Source organism: Pelobates fuscus, chromosome 1 (assembly GCF_036172605.1).
Source record: "Pelobates fuscus isolate aPelFus1 chromosome 1, aPelFus1.pri, whole genome shotgun sequence".
Lineage (NCBI taxonomy): Eukaryota > Metazoa > Chordata > Amphibia > Anura > Pelobatidae > Pelobates > Pelobates fuscus.
Window position 1 is genome coordinate 12,309,386 of NC_086317.1, and position 20,098 is coordinate 12,329,483.

The 20,098-nt window shown below is 45.3% G+C and overlaps 1 protein-coding gene across 2 annotated transcripts in view; it reads left to right on the plus strand.

Moving 5' to 3' along the window:
- Positions 1 to 225: 225 nt before the first annotated feature.
- CFAP44 (cilia and flagella associated protein 44) overlaps positions 226 to 20,098 on the plus strand; it is an 84,831-nt gene continuing 64,958 nt past the window's right edge. The window contains exons 1-8 of one of the 2 annotated variants that reach the window (XM_063446302.1): positions 226 to 308; positions 3,095 to 3,205; positions 3,286 to 3,672; positions 13,572 to 13,709; positions 14,147 to 14,229; positions 14,284 to 14,488; positions 18,964 to 19,114; positions 19,903 to 20,065. In XM_063446302.1, the coding sequence (XP_063302372.1) occupies positions 266 to 308; positions 3,095 to 3,205; positions 3,286 to 3,672; positions 13,572 to 13,709; positions 14,147 to 14,229; positions 14,284 to 14,488; positions 18,964 to 19,114; positions 19,903 to 20,065 (1,281 nt within the window). In that variant the 5' untranslated portion in view covers positions 226 to 265. Of the gene's footprint in view, positions 309 to 3,094; positions 3,206 to 3,285; positions 3,673 to 13,571; positions 13,710 to 14,146; positions 14,489 to 18,963; positions 19,115 to 19,902; positions 20,066 to 20,098 lie in introns of both variants that reach the window. The other variant, XM_063446297.1, reaches the window with a different exon arrangement.

Here is a 20,098-nt window from a genome sequence, read left to right on the forward strand (position 1 = left end):
GTCTTTAATTTGCGAAAACTCTGATGATTCACCCAGCTGTGAGATAGTATTGTAGTTTGTTTGTTTGATCAGCAGAGGGCAGTACATTCACTGAGTCTGCCCCCAGGACGCATTATTCTCTATGGGCGGATACCAGCACACAGTGCACCGAGCTGGAACCGCAGGTAAAAAACTACATTTCCCGGCATGCCCGCAAACGGGATGTCTCTGTTGCTATGGGGACAATAAAAAGCTAAACTTACTCTTGGAAACAGAATAAACAAAGATGGCGGCCAAGGATACCGGGATAAATTCAGTGACCGAGCCAGGTAGATACCGGGAACCGGGGCTATAATATACCATGGGGTAATAAACAGGGTAACTGGGGCTATTATATACCATGGGGGTAATAAACAGGGTAACTGGGCTATTATATACCATGGGGGTAATAAACAGGGTAACTGGGCTATTATATACCATGGGGGTAATAAACAGGGTAACTGGGCTATTATATACCATGGGGGTAATAAACAGGGTAACTGGGCTATTATATACCATGGGGGTAATAAACAGGGTAACTGGGCTATTATATACCATGGGGGTAATAAACAGGGTAACTGGGCTATTATATACCATGGGGTAATAAACAGGGTAACTGGGCTATTATATACCATGGGGGTAATAAACAGGGTAACTGGGCTATTATATACCATGGGGGTAATAAACAGGGTAACTGGGCTATTATATACCATGGGGGTAATAAACAGGGTAACTGGGCTATTATATACCATGGGGGTAATAAACAGGGTAACTGGGCTATTATATACCATGGGGGTAATAAACAGGGTAACTGGGCTATTATATACCATGGGGGTAATAAACAGGGTAACTGGGCTATTATATACCATGGGGGTAATAAACAGGGTAACTGGGCTATTATATACCATGGGGGTAATAAACAGGGTAACTGGGCTATTATATACCATGGGGTAATAAACAGGGTAACTGGGCTATTATATACCATGGGGGTAATAAACAGGGTAACTGGGCTATTATATACCATGGGGGTAATAAACAGGGTAACTGGGCTATTATATACCATGGGGGTAATAAACAGGGTAACTGGGCTATTATATACCATGGGGGTAATAAACAGGGTAACTGGGCTATTATATACCATGGGGGTAATAAACAGGGTAACTGGGCTATTATATACCATGGGGGTAATAAACAGGGTAACTGGGCTATTATATACCATGGGGGTAATAAACAGGGTAACTGGGCTATTATATACCATGGGGTAATAAACAGGGTAACTGGGCTATTATATACCATGGGGGTAATAAACAGGGTAACTGGGCTATTATATACCATGGGGGTAATAAACAGGGTAACTGGGCTATTATATACCATGGGGGTAATAAACAGGGTAACTGGGCTATTATATACCATGGGGGTAATAAACAGGGTAACTGGGCTATTATATACCATGGGGGTAATAAACAGGGTAACTGGGCTATTATATACCATGGGGTAATAAACAGGGTAACTGGGGTACATATACACAGGGGTAGTAAACAGGGTAAATGGGGCATATATACACAGGGGTAATAAACAGGGTATCTGGGGCATATATACACAATACCCTGTTTATTACCCCTGGGTATATATACTCCCGTTACTCTGTTTATTACCCCTGTGTATATATACCCCAGTTACCCTGTTTATTACCCCTGTTTATATATTTCCCAGTTGCCATGTTTATTACACCCAAGATAATATGGGTAACTATGGCATATACACATCTCAGATTTAGTGGGCGGGAGGGGGGGGGGATGCATAAATTAACTGCTAATCACCAATGTCATGATCTGTGGTGATTTAAAGGGACACTGTAGGCACTGTAACTGCTTCATCTCATTGAAGTGGTTATAGTGTCTGAAGTCCATTGGCCTTGTCCTTCCATACAGCATTAAACCTTTTTTTTAATGTTAAATGAATCCCTAGCGGCCAATCTCCTCTGTCCTGCTTGGTTTTAGCCAGAATAACATTGGGTGACTGTGATTGGCTGTCAGCTGACCACTTTCAGCCTATGGCAGTGCCCATTACTGGTATGAATTGGTAATCTCTGCCTTAGCCATACCTGCAGTGGGGCTCTGGGTGGCCAGAGACCTTTATTCACTGTTAAACTGTTCAAAAATGGTCTAACACTGAATGGAGGAACAGTGCAAGAGGACCCCAGGAGCTATAAACAAATTCAATTACATGAAATAGTTATGGTGCCTACATGTTCCCTTTAACGTGGAATTCACCAAAGTTCTGTGAAATTTTATAGAGGTGAACGTCATGGCTGAGCAAGCACATCCTACTCCAGGGGTCAGCAACGTACAGCTCGTGTGTCGTGAATGGCACTCGAGGCTGCCAGAGCCAAACAGGCTCTGGCCTATCAGGAGTCGTAGTGCAAAGTGTGTGGTGAGGACAATCCTTAATTTATGCATTGCAGCATTTAGAGGAAGTGATCTCAGATCACTTAATCCCAGAACTTGTGAACGAGAATCCGCACGGGAGTAGAGCAGCCCGCAAAAGCTATCGCAGCTCCAGCCTTTGACCTGTACTTGGCCGCCTAGCCATTGGACACCAGGGAAACCACCCACACTGCTAGATATACACAGAGCTGGAAAATAAGCCTCCCCCTCATACAAATAACACCAACACAACACCACTGACAATCCACACACATGCACACAAGCAGCCTCTCACATGCAATACACACCAAACACACAACGTGACATATCATAGACACACAATTACACAAGAAGCCCATAAACATAGCCCACATTCATACCTATCATTCACAATTACACAAACTACTCGTGAACAGCCCACAGAGGGACAAATACAATGCTACAAAGCAACTGCAGCAACCATAAATAACAGCAAAATTCGGCAACACACCTCCATTTTAAAAATCTTGTTTTGGCCCAGTACTATTAAAAGGTTGCCTACCCCTGTCATACTCCATCCTATTCTGCAAGAGAAAAACCAGGTAGACAGCTGCATGTATCTGTGTTTCACATACAGCCTTGTATATTAATCCATGCTATGATAACTGTAGATATGGACCCTTTGGAACCAGCCGATGGCCAAGAGAAACATTTTGCATCTGAACCTACAGAGCAGCCTACAGAAAATGCAACACCAGTCATCTCACATCCTACGACACCAGGTCTGTAAAGAGCAGAATTTTTATCATTACTTATCAAACACTCATTTTTTACAGTCTAATGCTGTCTAATTTCCTCACAGAAGGAAATGCCCTGCAGGAGGGAGAAGCTAAACATGGAATGGATGTAGTTACAGCAGAAACGTCAGTGGATGACGTCAATAAACCAGATATCAGCAGCGAACTTAGTAGCGAGGATAGAAATTCAGCAGATGTCTACAAAGTGGTACGAGACGGCCATGAAGCCAGCGTTTTACAGGACCCGTCCCAGGGTAACTCTGAGCTTCGAGCTGGCAGTAATGAACTGGATCCCACTATAGGCCATGAATTGAACAGTGAGTCTAGTTATGGAGGAAAGGACGAACAAGAGACAGAAGCACATCCTTTTCAAAGTATTCCCCAGACATATGAAGAAGACAATGCCAACGAGAGGCTTACTGATTTCCCCCAGTCTTCTGCGAATGATACAAGTAGGTGCCATCGTTTCAAAGACCTTTATTATTTTTCTCTATCTTACGGTTAAGCAAAGAGACTTAATAGTTGATGTTTGATTACATCCCTGAGCTGTATTCCCTCAGCTGTACTTACTAATAGCTTCTTATTCCAATAACTGTTCAAATGTTGTCCTCACACCGCTTTCCCAAACTCTTTTATCACTCCGGTGTCACAATTTGGCTATTTACATTATGGATTCAGCTAGGGGTTGAAGGGAGGTAACTATTCATATCACCTGTTGATTGTACAGAGCTCTAAGCTAGCTTATAGTTCTATTAATCAGGTTCTGTGATGATCATAGACACCGTGTCATGCCTAATGGCAGATGTATGGCTGGTACTTCTGCAAGAAGGAAAAAAACTGAATTTGCACGACAATTCGGCTATCTGTATTGTAAATCACATTCATATAGGCTTACATTAAGGTTAGCTTGTGGAAAAATATGCTGAATTTGTATGAGAATTGAAGGAATTTAGATGTTTTTACAAGCTGAGCTGTACGTGATTTGTTCAATCCGTCAAATAAGATAAATTCAGGAGCAGTTTGGGGAGTTCACTGTGAGATGTAGGGGTCCAGTTCAAGAAGGCTTGAAATCCTGAATATGAATATTATATTGAACAAGAAGGGACAAGAAACAGGAGAAAAGGAATTATGGTAGAGTGTCCTGAAGAGTGCAAGTCCCTTAAGAGGGAGGGGGACAGTCAGTGGTACAAATAGTGTGTACCACTTTAAATATAAAACTTAACTTTTAATACTAAAAAAGTAAAACCACAAGAGCACACATTAAGAACACTAATTAGTATAACTCGTTAGTACAGAGATAGTGTAATTTCAGGGATTATTTCTTTTTTTTCAATTTGACAATTTTTATTTTGTCAGGAATCAAAGTTCAAAGTAATGGGGATACAGAAGAGAAGAAGGGTGGGAGGGTGGGGGGAAGACAAACACCATCGTTTATACAGTTATGTTACGTTGTTTGATACATTGTTTGATACATTGATCACCCCTGGACCATTAGGCGTAGTGTGTGGTTATTTACATTCCATTACATTACAGTGTCACCTTTTGTTACATAGTAGCTTAGTACCAAGTAGTTAATGTGATACAGCAGTGTTTATATCATAGCAACTGTCTACAATTTATGACAACTGTCTACATTATATATGGCGTGCTTATATATGGCGTGTAATTTTTCTTTTTTGGAACAGGGCGGGGGTACAGAAATAAAAAACAAATAAAAGGGTACAGGGTTACAAATGATCAGTGTTTACACAACATCCTTGGGTTTTCCAGTACCTCTAGCTCTTGTGTCTAGTGTCGTGTTTTACAGGGTGCCCCCTTTATAACGGTGTGTGTCTCCGTTAGCTTGGTGACTTGCCCTCCGGGTCTTTGCTTGATTAATGGCTTATATCAGCCTCGGGGTTACCCAAGTTGGGTCCTAAATCCCCGTCTGTCTGTACCTCCCGTGTAACTGTAACCCCTCGCGTGTATTGTGTTTGGACATTCCTCGTCCCCTCTCTTCTGCGGGGTGCAAACCTTTGCTCTTGGTTAACGTAAGTGCATATTGGACTCTGTCTTTCTGGCCGAAATATCTCCCCCCCCCCTAACTGAAACTGTACAACTATTTACACATATTTACAATGTGGGTATTCACCTTTGCGGGTCTCCGGGACCCGAGCGGTTCAGCGAACACAAGAATGGTTGGGTGCTGCTGCGGAGCATGGTATATGTGGGCGTGTATATATAATTTTTTTTTTGTTGTTTTTTTTTTTGTATTATGCGTTTCGCGTATCATTGCCTTCTCGTGTTGTGCGACCTTGTAGGTAGTTATCCCATTTCCCTATAACTTCTTGAACCGACTTCCCCGAACTGAGGTGTTTTCGTGCCATTTGTTCATAGTCCAAGTTCGTGGAGATTTGGCGTGTCAGTGCTACCCATAATGGTGCCTCCCCCTCCTTCCACGCTCTTGCAATCAGAGTTACTGCCGCTATTAGGATATGGAACACTAGAATGGAGTCATTGTGGTCAAATTCCTTTAACCCTATAAATAAAAGCCCAAGTTCCGGTGTAAGCGTGATTCGTTTGTGCGTTATGTCAGCAATAAGTCCCTCCACTTTGGTCCAATATGTTCGGAGGCGCGGGCATGTCCACCAAATATGGAGCATCGTTCCCTTGTCTGTGCCGCATCTCCAACATTTGTCTGTTGACCCTGGATATATGCGTGTCAGTCTTGCGGGCACCATGTACCATCTATATCCCAGTTTCCTAATTTGTTCGAGGTGTGAGGCACATGTTGTTCTCCCCTTGTGTGCAGTAAATGATGCCCTCCATTGTGTTTCTGTAATAGTGGTGCGTAGGTCTGTCTGCCAGGCCTGCTGGTGTGTGGTAAGGGTGGGGGCATCGTGAGTGAGCATCGCATTATAGCAGAGGGAAAGTGCCTTTCTCGGGGGGGCGAGGCCCTCACACACTCGTTCGAAGTGGGTTCTAGTTCCCCGTGGGTCGTTGAGGCTGATTTGGTCCTGCAATATTGACTTGAGTTGTAAGTAAGGGAAAATTGCTCTTTGTGGGAGGTCGAAACTGGTCAGTAAGTCTGGCAGTGGCAACAATGCTCCTCCTGAATACAGATGTCTAGTGTGGGTACAACCTCCCCTCTCCCACATGCGATGGTCAAACGTCGGGTGTGCTAAGTGTATGCTACGGATAGGTGCCACAGGTGACCATGGTCCTCCAGAGCACAGCCTCTGGCGGACCAGGTCCCAGACTTTAAACATCACATTCGTGGTGGGCAAAATTTAGTCCAATCTAGGCCTGTGGTGGCGTGGTATCCAGAGCCAAAACTTCAGTTCTGTCTGTCTGGCCCAAAAGGACTCAATCGCCACCCATTGGGGCGGGTTTCGTTCGACGTGGGTCGTCAGGACAGATGCTACTATGGCTGCTCTGTAATATAATCTGATATTGGGTAGACCTAGTCCCCCCGCCTCCACTGGGCGGTGGAGAATCTCAGTCGCCACTCTAGTCCTCTTCCCAGCCCACACAAATTGCACTATCTGTCTCTGGATGGCGTCTAAGTATGACATAGGCACTTTAATCTGTATCGTACGGAAGAGATATTGAAGTTTTGGCAGTATTGACATTTTAACTGCTGCTATTCTACCTCTCCATGTCAGATATCGATTTTCCCAGGCTTTTAGTGTGTTTGTGATTACCAATTTTAATGGTTCACAATTGGAGCAGTTCAGGGATTATTTCAATCCGATAAGTGAACCCGCTGCAGGTGAAGCGGCACAATATTAAAGTCTCGAGTACAAAGTAGTATATAACACCCTGTTCTCAGAGTATTATTTTGTCAATAAAAAGTAAAGTGTATACCTGATGGTGTCTCAGACCATATATTGTTGTGTGGGAGGGTGAACCAGAATGGGTTATTAATATCGCTATGCAGGAATATATATCACAGAGATAGTGTGGGTTTAAGACAACAATAGTGGAGAAATTCCTGAGTAATTCCCAAAGTCCCTAAGTGCTTGTGTCTTTAAGGGCACCCCTTAACTAAAGCCTGCAAATCCCTGGTCTGTCCCGAAATTCGGGAGGTTGTACAGACCAGTGTTTAGGGATTTGTAGGCTATATAATATTCTAATACACTGCCCACAAATCCAATACATTGCCCCCCCTCTCTCCACTCTAATACACCGCCCCCTCCACCCGATCTAATACACTGCCCTCCCCCACCACTTTAATACACTGCCCACTCCCTCCCCCAATTTAATTCACTGTCCCTGTCCCTCCAACAAATTAATACTCGGCCCCCTCCCTCTCCGCTTCCCAATAAGATGAGCCGCCGTTCCTCCAGTTCCGGCCCTGCTATTCTCTGCTCAAGCAGGCCAGACGTTCCTCTGGCACTGCGGGCAGGAGGGAAGGGGGAGAGGCTAGCACTGCGAGTAGGAGGGAGGGGGAGTGGCTGGTACTGCGAGCAGGAGGGAGGGGGAGTGGCTGGCACTGCAAGCAGGAGGGAGAGGGAGTGGCTGGTACTGCGAGCTGGAGGGAGGGGGAGTGGCTGGCACTGCGAGCAGGAGGGAAGGGGGAGTGGCTGGCACTGCGACCAGCAGGGAGGGAGAGTGGCTGGCACTGCGACCAGCAGGGAGGGAGAGTGGCTGGCACTGCAAGCAGGAGGGAGGGGGAGTGGCTGGTACTGCGAGCAGGAGGGAGGGGGAGTGGCTGGCACTGCAAGCAGGAGGGAGAGGGAGTGGCTGGTACTGCGAGCTGGAGGGAGGGGGAGTGGCTGGCACTGCGAGCAGGAGGGAAGGGGGAGTGGCTGGCACTGCGACCAGCAGGGAGGGAGAGTGGCTGGCACTGCGACCAGCAGGGAGGGAGAGTGGCTGGCACTGCAAGCAGGAGGGAGGGGGAGTGGCTGGCACTGCGAGCAGGAGGGAGGGGGAGTGGCTGGTACTGCGAGCAGGAGGGAGGGGGAGTGGCTGGCACTGCGAGCAGGAGGGAGGGGGAATGGCTGGCACTGCGAGCAGGAGGGAGGGGGAGTGGCTGGCCTGCTCTGCAGACAGACAGACACACTGCCCTCTTGCGACCACGGGATCACGTGATCAGCAGTGGGAGGGAAGACAAGAATCAGACTCGAAAGATCTTTCCTGTCTTGTGATTGGTCGCATCCACAGCGGGTCACAGATATATTCATTATGGGCCGCAGGCTTGACATGCTTGATACAGTGATATAAAGACATACAAGCATCGGATACTGAAGCTTTTTTAAAGAACTGTGCCACAATTTTGTTTTCTTCTATAAACAATGAACAGAATAAAGGATTTAGCGCAAACCATATTGTATTTCTGGTGCAAATCACACAGATATCAGCCGCCAGGTCGGTCAGCCATTTCCTCCCACCTGGGAGTTAAATAAACCGTCTCTGTAAATCCAAGGTTCTGATTGGCTGTCAGCATCACGGGATCTCAGCTCGGTTTCCTTGTTTTTATAACTGTCGCCAACTGTCAAAAATGTCCAGTCTCCACGTGGCAATAATAGTGAAACTTACTGTAACTCGGTGAGATGAAAATAGGATTTACATATTGATTGTACTAATTGAACGTGATTGATGTGAAGGAAAGGTCAGGCGGCCGGAAGTGGTTATGGTGCTTGGATTCCCTAGCGGCCGTTGGCCATTAATTTATCACCATTTGCGACTGGTTTGACACTTACCAAGGGATCCTTCCAGTAAGCTCATTGTAGTGGTTATTATTATTATTATTTTATTATTGATATAGCGCCAGCAAATTCTGTAGCGCTGTACAATGGGTGGAGTAACAGACACATCATTGAGATCAGACCACTGGACGTACAGGAACAGAGGGGATTGAGGGCCCTGCTCGATGAGCTTACATGCTAGAGGGAGTGGGGTATAGTGACACAAAGGGGTAAAGTAGGGGAATTAAATAGTTTGTTAGCGAAGTGTTTATTGAGTGCTTGGTATGTCATTTTTGACAGTTGCAGGAGAGGAGTCATGGGGTGGGGGATGAGAAACCTGCTGACAGTGTAATTGATATGCTTTAATGAAGAAGTGAGTTTTCAAAGATTTTTTGAAGGAGTGGAGGCTGGGTGAAAGTCTGATTGAGGAGGGAAGGGAGATCCACAGAAGAGGTGCAGCCCTGGATAAGTCTTGGGCGAGCATCAGAGGCGGGGATCCGGGCAGAGAATAGACGTAGGTCTTGGGCTGAGTGCAGGGGTCTCGACGGGACCTACTTGTGTATGAGGGAGGATAGGTAGGTTGGAGCAGCATTATGTAGGGATTTGTAAGCAGGCGCCAGAATTTTGAATTGGGCCCTATATCTAACTGGAAGCCAATGCAGGGACTGACAGAGCGTGGAGGCGTGGGAGGTGCGACCGGACACGAAAATAAGCCTCGCAGCCGCATTCATTATAGATTGCAGTGGTGCAAGCTGGGAACATATAAGACCGGTGAGAAGGGGATTGCAGTGGTGCAAGCTGGGAACATATAAGACCGGTGAGAAGGTTATGGTGCTTGGATTCCTAGCAGCCGTTCGCCATTAATTTATCACCATTTGCGACTGGTTTGACACTTACCAAGGGATCCTTCCAGTAAGCTCACTGTAGTGGTTATGGTGCTTGGATTCCTAGCGGCCGTTGGCCATTAATTTATCACCATTTGCGACTGGTTTGACACTTACCAAGGGATACTTCCAGTAAGCTCACTGTAGTGGTTATGGTGCTTGGATTCCTAGCAGCCATTCACCATTAATTTGCCACCATTAGCGACTGGTTTGGCACATACCAAGGGATCATTCCAATAAGCTCATTGTAGTGGTTATGGTGCTTGGATTCCTTAGCGGCCGTTGGCCATTAATTTATCACCATTTGCGACTGGTTTGACACTTGATCCTTCCAGTAAGCTCATTGTAGTGGTTATGGTGCCAAGAGAGTTCCTTTAGTTTAAATAATAACTGTCATGATCAGGTTTTTTTTTTATTAAAGGGAGAATTCAAAGTAAATTTCACATTTAAAGTCAAAATAGCCAAAATGGAAACATTCTCTAAATCAGCTGTGCTTTCCGTTCGGCTACATTGGCCTTACATTTGCAATTCACTTTGAATTCTCACTTTGGCAAATAGAGCCTTGTGTCTTTGTGTAATAATAAACCATCTGTTTGTTTTTTTTAATACATGTTTATTGAAACTTTTAAAGAAATCATTTGCCTACGTTTCTGTAGCGGAGAGGTAGTATAATCCACAATATCTCCGCTGGTAGACAGGAACAGCATAAAATAATCCAGGCAAAATAAGTACAGCATACAATAATCCCGGTAGCGTTGTATAAATCCCTCCCTCCCAAGAAATAGACGACACATAGGTGACAGGTCACAGTATTTATGTGTTTCCCCATGCAAGGGGTTTCCCTACTGACATTACAGGGGTTGTAAAGTAAGGGACTACATGGGGAACTTAACAACCCGGACATTTCTCCCATCATGCACTGCTGCATGAGAGGGATACTCCCACTAGAATCTCCAGTTAAGTGGATTATCTCTCCGTACAGCAGAACTGGCATTTCACATAAAAATACACAACTTTCGCATTATTCATCCTATATTAACGAATGACCGTTCGGTAGATAGCTGGGGTCTGAACACATTTCGTGAAAGTACCGCTCAGATCCCAGCATAAATAACCGAACTCCGCACGAAACATAGGTTATTTTACATTCACCTTAAAAGTACCTAATGCATTTAGGGGAACAAACTACCAAAGGACCGATACTCCTGAACGGCCTGGAAGTCCAGCGGTATTCGTACCGTTGAGTAGACGATTTTAGTTCCAGGCGCTCGACGACCAAATACCGCTGTGCTAACAAAGGATCCAAGATGGCCGACCGCCGCGTGGTCGGTAGCCGAACGGCGGCCACCCTGAATCTCAATAATTACCGAAGGATACATTGTTGCAATGCTTAATGGGAGCCACACAACCTCCTGTGTGTGGTCTCCCATTCGGTAGTTTGTTAGTTTCACGAACAGTGTTGAAATTCACTGTTCGTGAAACTACTGTATGAATGCTGGTGGCTTTCCTGCCGCCAGCATACGAATGCTCTTGTTTGCACAATATACAGGTACAGGTATTCACTTGGTTCTAACAGTCTTAAAGGGATAGCATCCCATTAAATAGAAATACATTCTTAGGTGGCTAGTTTTGCCACATTCCGCCGTTCTGTCATCCATGTTTGTGCACCTTGGGTCAGGTTTCCCAGATCACTATTTTTCAGCCGTCCATTGCTTTTCAAAATTGTCTGGCAGGAAACACTGCAGATAGAAAGCACACACAGCTGAATCAACTATTGCCAAATATATAAAGAAAAAGGTGTAGACGCTCACTATAATCAATCAATAAGAATGGGCTGCAGTAGATCAAGAAGGATTCCCAAGGATTCCCAAACCTTGCAAAGTGAGCAAATTGTAAAAAAAACAGGAATGATCTACCGCGCCAAAACAACCACACAGCTAAAAATAATATTAACCCTTATAGTGCAGAATTAGTGTATAATCCCCGCCTCAGGATAGTGAAGATCTGCTCAGAAGTGTATCTAATAGTGCTTCAACAGAAAAAACACAGATACTCCAATGGTGTAGTAGCTACATATAAATATGATAAAAATAAATGTACTGTACAGTATATGTACCTACTACACCATTGGATACCTCTTGATTTTTTAAAATAATATTTACATGTACCTATTACAGTCAGACAGCTGGGAGGTGTTTCTTCCTGGTAGTTCTTCCTGGTAGTTCCATTGAGCTAAACACAAATGCATGAGCTCAGAGCCTTAGGACAGACTGTGACAGGTCCTCGGTCAGTGACCGAGGGCCCGACACCAGGTGGGGGCCCAGCGGCTTGCTCAGTATGCCGCCTGGGGCGAGGCCCCTCCGTGCCGTCTGCCCGGGACAAGAACGCCCGTTCTTACCATCACCCCCCCTCTCACCATTACCCCCCCTCTCACCATCACCCCCTCCCTCAAGCCATCACCCACCTCCCACACATTACCACCCCCTCCCTCTCACCATCACCCCATCCCTCTCACAGTATTACCCCCCTCACACACTGTCACCATCCCTCATACACAGTCACCCCTTCACACACACACTGTCATGCCCCCACACACTGTCACCCACAACAATGTTGTGTCACGATACTCCCACACACTGTCTCACTTTGTCACACTCTCCACCCAACCCTTCCACACCTATCCTGTCACATTAATGTCTCTAATCCTGTAACACTCGTCCCTCCTACCGTGCCACGATTGCCCTGACACACTTACCTCCACTCGCCCTGTCACACTCCCTCATCAAATCATGTCACACTCCCTCTCCCTCATTCTCTCTCACAACCTCCCCCAGGCCAATTTACCCCCTTTGCCCTGTCACGCTCTCCCTGCCACTGGTACCCCTTTACTCATTTTGTCACAGTCACCAGCTAAAGACATTCATCATACACACACAGTCAGGAAACATAGCTTTGCCATAAACACAATGCACAAAGGCCACAGGCAGACCCCCATACACACAACACACTTCAAGCAGCTACCCCATACACATAGGGTCCCAGAAAAAAAACGCAAACATGCTCACAGAGACATACATTCACACGCACAAGGATATTCTCTGTGGGACACACACTCCAGCACATACACAAGTAGACAGTGCACCAATGTGTATATGTGACAGTGTGCATGTATTGCAACTCTACTTTTTTACTTTGGTGTTAGTGGGGCCTCATGTTTGGGTTTCGCCTAAGGCCTCATGAAGCCTGTAATTGGTCATTCCCCCACAAAGACGAGAACGTTTGTGCCAGGGAAGATGGGAAAAGCTATACAATATCTGGAAGTATTGGAAGTATTCTGCGACATCCAGTGCATTATGGGTTTTCCTGCCATTACGATTGCTGGTTTGTCAGATGGAGAATGCATTACATGTGCATGCGTAAACACACTCATATCTCTTTGCTGATTCTATTTATTCACTGAACCCAAGATTTTAACGGTTTGTGAGTTTAGGGGTTTTTTGGAGGTGGGGGCAGGTGTTTGAGAAATGTTGCTAAAAATTAAAAGGTCTACCCAGCCAATCAAATCATATTTTGTTTCATTAATCCCTTGTTTGTTTTTTAATGTTTTATTTTTATTGAAAGTAATTTTTTGTTGAACGTTTATCCCTCTTTTTTTTCCTTTTTTCTTTTTTTCACTAATCCCTTGTAAAACTGGAGTTTTCAGTCTACAGTCATAGAATGGAATCAGTGGCCTTCACTGGAAATCATTGTAATCCAGCTTCCTGCCTCCAGCTGTTTATGTTGCCCTTCTTCTTCTAGAAGCAGACAGTGCTGGTGAGGTACATTCTCAGGGCTCTGGGGAGATGGCATCACATGGAGAGAAGATTGACAAGGACCAGGAAAGCGCGGCTCTGACAGAGAATGAAATCACAGAAGATCCACCAGACGACACCAATGGTAAGTAGAACACCATGGAAATGTACGGCACTATTCACAGACCCATTGTACAGCGCTACGGAATTTGCTGGCGCTATATAAATAATAAAATAATAATAATAATTCTCCTCAAATAGTTATTGTTACCGGATGCTGCAAATAAAATGTGAAACAGTTCCAATATGGCCTTCTCCAACTCCAAAAACTGTAATCTGGTAAGAGGGCACCTACTGCAATACTTAATATACCGTGTCTGCATAAAATAATATTAATTAGTTGGGAATATTGTTTTAAATTGACCTACAGGTATGAAATGTAAAGTGAGAAAGACACTTTAAACAACCTTCTTCCTAAAATACCTGTTTTTCTCTGGTATATCAGACTGTGTATCTGACTTTGCCCCAACCATCTCAAAATCTCCCACTCATTATATTCATATTTTTCTTTCTAATCGTCAGTGGGAGAGACAACTACTGGTGAAGAGGTGATTGATGATGGCGGGAAGATCCTTAGTGAAGAACAGATCAAAAATGAAGGACAAGTCGAAGGTAAAGGACAGATCGATGGTGAAGGACAAATCGAAGTTGAAGGACAGATCGAAGGTGAAGGACAGATCGAAGGTGAAGGACAAATTGAAAGTGAAGAACAGATCGAAGGTGAAGAACAGATCGAAGGTGAAGGACAAATTGAAAGTGAAGAACAGATTAAAGGTGAAGAGCAAGTTGAAAAGCCAAATGAACACACTGGTGGAACTATAGAAAAGGATGGCAGTGTCAAGGGGCTCCCAGAAACCTTACATGGTAAATTAGAAGACTTGAAAAGTGTACAATGCTGTGAACAGGGTCAAATTTACTCTCCTTATTGCCACAGGGCTAGTTTCCTCAATACGCCCCAGCAGTCCCTTCATTTTTACATGTGTATTAATGAATGTGTGTTATAGTAATGTTATATTCTGTTAATATATATATATATATTTACATACAGTACATATAAAATATTAATATAATACACATATACCAATACACATACCTACATATACACTTGCATAATACTCTCCCACAATTTAAAAGTATTAAATTTCTAATGAAAACAGTGGGCTCTGTGAAGAATCACACACACATTCATTGACCAATGCATACACGCACACACTTAATGACCCATGTATACACGCACACATTCACTGACCCATGCAGACACGCACACACATACTGGCCCATGCAGACACGCACACACTCACTGACCCATGCAGACACGCACACACTCACTGAACCATACAAGCACACACTTACTGACCCATGTATACACGCACACACTCACTGACCCATACATACATGCGCACACATACTGACCCATGCATACGTGCACAAATTCACTGACCCATGCAGACACGCACACACTTACTGACCCATGCAGACACGCACACACTTACTGACCCATGCAGACACGCACACATTCACTGACCCATGCAGACACGCACACATTCACTGACCCATGCAGACACGCACACACTTACTGACCCATGCAGACACGCACACACTCACTGACCCATACATACCATACAAGCACACACTTACTGACCCATGTATACACGCACACATTCACTGACCCATGCAGACACGCACACACTCACTGACCCATACATACCATACAAGCACACACTTACTGACCCATGTATACACGCACACATTCACTGACCCATACAGACACGCACACACTTACTGACCCATGCAGACACGCACACATTCACTGACCCATGCAGACACGCACACATTCACTGACCCATGCAGACACGCACACACTTACTGACCCATGCAGACACGCACACACTCACTGACCCATACATACCATACAAGCACACACTTACTGACCCATGTATACATGCACACATTCACTGACCCATGCAGACACGCACACACTTACTGACCCATGCAGACACAGACACGCACACACTCACTGACCCATACATACCATACAAGCACACACTTACTGACCCATGTATACACGCACACATTCACTGACCCATGCAGACACGCACACACTTACTGACCCATGCAGACACAGACACGCACACACTCACTGACCCATACATACCATACAAGCACACACTTACTGACCCATGTATACACGCACACATTCACTGACCCATGCAGACACGCACACTCACTGACCCATGCAGACACGCACACACTCACTGACCCATACATACCATACACGCACACACTCACTGACCCATACATACCATACAAGCACACACTTACTGACCCATGCAGACACGCACACATTCACTGACCCATGCAGACACGCACACACTTACTGACCAATGCAGACACGCACACACTTACTGACCCATGCAGACACGCACACACTCACTGACCCCCTTCCCCCCCCACCCTCACCCCCCTCCCCGAGATTCTCCCCTGCCGGCTAATGCAGGGCTGGCATTGTCCAAGTGCCAGCCCTGCAATGTGGCTGTGGACCGGGGCAGAGATCTCCCTCCCCGGTCCACAGGCACTATGCTGGTAGCCGGCAGGGGAGGGAGGGAGAGAGGACCCGGGAGCTCAGCCTGCAGCTCCTCCGGGTCCTACTCTCGCGAGCATGGAGCGTTACCGTGGTAACCGCGGCAACACTCCAAATCTTTACCCAGTGGTAAAGTGAGCTGCAGGCTAGAGTTCACTTTACCACTGGGATTCCCCACCGGACCACCAGGGATGGAGAAATGTCCCCCCTCCTCCCAGTAAAGGTAAGAAGGGAGGGGGGACATAAAGAATATTTGTTTTAATTAAATTACAGTATATACTCGAGTATAAGCTGACCCGAATATAAGCCGAGGCCCCTAATTTTACCCCAAAAAACTGGGAAAACTTATTGACTCGAGTATAAGACTAGGGTGGGAAATGCAGCAGCTACTGGTAAATTTCTAATTAAAATTAGATCCTAAAAAAATTATATTAATTGAATATTTATTTACAGTGTGTGTATATAATTAATGCAGTGTGTGTGTGTGTGTGTGTGTGAATGCAGTGTGTGTGAATGCAGTGTGTGTGTGTGACTGCAGAGTGTGAGTGAATGCAGTGTGTGTGTATGAATGCAGTGTGTGTGTATATGAGTGCAATGTGTGTATATGAGTACATTGTGTGTGTGTGTATGACTGCAGTGTGTGTGTATGAGTGCAGTGTGTGTATAGGAGTGCAGTGTGATTGTGTGTGATGCAGTGTGTGTTTGTGTATGTGGTGCAGATCCTTGGTGGGGGGTGGGCATTTTTATTATTATTTTTTTTTATTATTATTTTAATTTTTTTTTTGTTATATCATTATTTATTTTTTTATTTTATTATTATTTTTACTATTATTTTATTATTATTATTATTATTTTGCTTGCTAGCTTGCTAGCTGGCCAGGGAGGGGGGCTCTCACTCCTGGTGGTCCAGTGGCATTGGCAGTTCAGTGGAGGGGAGCTGGCAGGAAGCGCTTACCTCTCCTGCAGCTCCTGTCAGCTCCCTTCTCCTCTGCGCCGGTCCGGTCAGCTCCCCTGTCAGCTCCCACTGTAAGTCTCGCGAGAGCCGCGGGGTCATAGTGCAGCCGCGAGACTTACACTGGGAGCTGACAGGGGAGCTGACCGGACCGGCGCGGAGGACAGGAGCTGCAGGAGAGGTAAGTAAACGCTCCATGCAGCCCCCACAGCCCCATTGTCTGTATTATGGCAATGTAAATTGCCATAATACAGACATTGACTCGAGTATAAGTCGAGTTGGGGTTTTTCAGCACAAAAAATGTGCTGAAAAACTCTACTTATACTCGAGTATATATGGTAAATAAAAAAAAACATATAAGAAGGGTTAGGGGGCTTTTTTTACAATATGTGTTTTTTTTTTTTTTTAAATGTATTTATTATGTATGCATGTATGGGGACAGTGTATGTGTGTGTGTGGGGAGGGGAGCAATGTGTGTGATACGCCAACCTGAAACTTTTCACAAAAATTCTAGCCCTCCGCATCCAACCCTACTTACCGGGGCTTATTCACCCGGATCAAGTGGGATTCATCAAAGGCAGAGAGGCCAGGGACAACACAGTAAAAGTGATCAACCTCATTCACGCGGCTCACAAGCAAACGTCCCCGGAACTGTGTCAGCTGATCATTCAATACGCTATTCAATACGCTAAGCCCACTCACTGTAAACCCCTGCGTCAGCTGATCACTCTCATCCAATACGCTAAGCCCACTGTAAACCCCTGCGTCAGCTGATCACTCTCATCCAATACGCTAGGCCCACTCACTGTAAACCCCTGCGTCAGCTGATCACTCTCATCCAATACGCTAAGCCCACTGTAAACCCCTGCGTCAGCTGATCACTCTCATCCAATACGCTAAGCCCACTGTAAACCCCTGCGTCAGCTGATCACTCTCATCCAATACGCTAAGCCCACTGTAAACCCCTGCATCAGCTGATCACTCTCATCCAATACACTAAGCCCACTGTAAACCCCTGCGTCAGCTGATCACTCTCATCCAATACACTAAGCCCACTGTAAACCCCTGCGTCAGCTGATCACTCTCATCCAATACGCTAAGCCCACTGTAAACCCCTGCTTCAGCTGATCACTCTCATCCAATACGCTAAGCCCACTGTAAGCCCCTGCTTCAGCTGATCACTCTCATCCAATACGCTAAGCCCACTGTAAACCCCTGCGTCAGCTGATCACTCTCATCCAATACGCTAAGCCCACTGTAAACCCCTGCGTCAGCTGATCACTCTCATCCAATACGCTAAGCCCACTGTAAACCCCTGCGTCAGCTGATCACTCTCATCCAATACGCTAAGCCCACTGTAAACCCCTGCGTCAGCTGATCACTCTCATCCAATACGCTAAGCCCACTGTAAACACCTGCGTCAGCTGATCACTCTCATCCAATATGCTGAGCCCACTGTAAACCCCTGCGTCAGCTGATCACTTTCATCCAATAAGCTAAGCCCACTCACTGTAAACCCATGCGTCAGCTGATCACTCTCATCCAATACGCTAAGCCCACTGTAAACCCCTGCGTCAGCTGATCACTCTCATCCAATACACTAAGCCCTGCAGACAAAGTGCTTCTTGTGGCTGAAGTGGAGGCAGGAAGCCGCACCCAGTCGACCCCCGGGTGAAAAGTCAAATCTAAAATGTTCAATACAAGTTACTTCAAGTTATGAACTTTTACTCTTCTCGTGTTTTGCCAACTCTGAAATCTTGTTTAAAAACATCCTGCTCAATGTAGATCCAATTTCTTTTACTCCAGAAGCAGACCATCCTCCAGACGAAGAGGGAGCAGAAAAAGAAGAGCCAGAAGATAGAATTCCAGAAACTCTCTTCTATGAATATGATAGTATCTGCTCTCAGCCATTCGTAACTCCGGACTCTGGAATACCTCATAATGTCCTTGACCTTCTGTATCCTTCTTGCAGCTGTGGGTCAGGATTGGGGTTTGTGCACCTGTCTGGGACTCGAGGGGTAGAAGTCTACCTTACATGTGACCTCTTCAGGCTGGAAGGGGAGACAGTATGCTTCTCATCCCTTTGATTCTGCCTGGGGTTTAAACACTGATATAACTTAAATAATTAAAAGAGAACAGACATTTATAGGATCCTCCCAAAATAGGGAATAGATGCATTCTTAAATAACCAGAAATTAAGAAAATAAAATGATATACTGTTAGTCACTGCGGTATGCAGATAGACAATTATCCCCAAAACCTGCCGTCATTCTCTCTCTCTTACCATCCAGTGTTATTGGCAGATCTGAATAACAGTCTGCTTAACCTTACAACCAAAACAAAACAGCCAATCATATCAGTAGATTGAATGAAGTGGTTTACATGATGTGCATGTTCCCTGGTGTCTGCAGTCAAAGAGCCCCGTCTCAATGCTCATGAGATAGAGGGAATGCTCATTGGAATAAAAGTGTAATGGATATTTCCATTGGTTTATGGTTTTCCTAAGCCATATATCTTAATAAAATGATAAAATGGCTTGTGTCCATAAACATTGGTTGAGCCATATACTTAGCATAATTCACTTGTGTAAGAATGCATGTGAGCCCACTGGTTAGACTTGAATGTTCGGATTGCTTATTTCCACCAGGCTGGGGATCAGTTTGCTGTTCTGTTCGTCTTGGAGCAGCTTACATTTATTATAAGTTAACAGTGATTCATTGTGAGCGTTTCCTTAAAGTGCTGCAGATATTCCTTCGGTTATGACTGCACCAGACGTGCCAATCTCCACCTGCTGGACAGCCGGACATTGCTGTACGTAGCTGGCACCACAGCGGTTATCTTCACCATGAAAACGCTAGAGCAGAGATACCTGAGGAGCAGCGGCGGTGGAGGGGTTGGAGCCATTGCGGTAAGTTACTTAACATACATAACAGTCAAACTA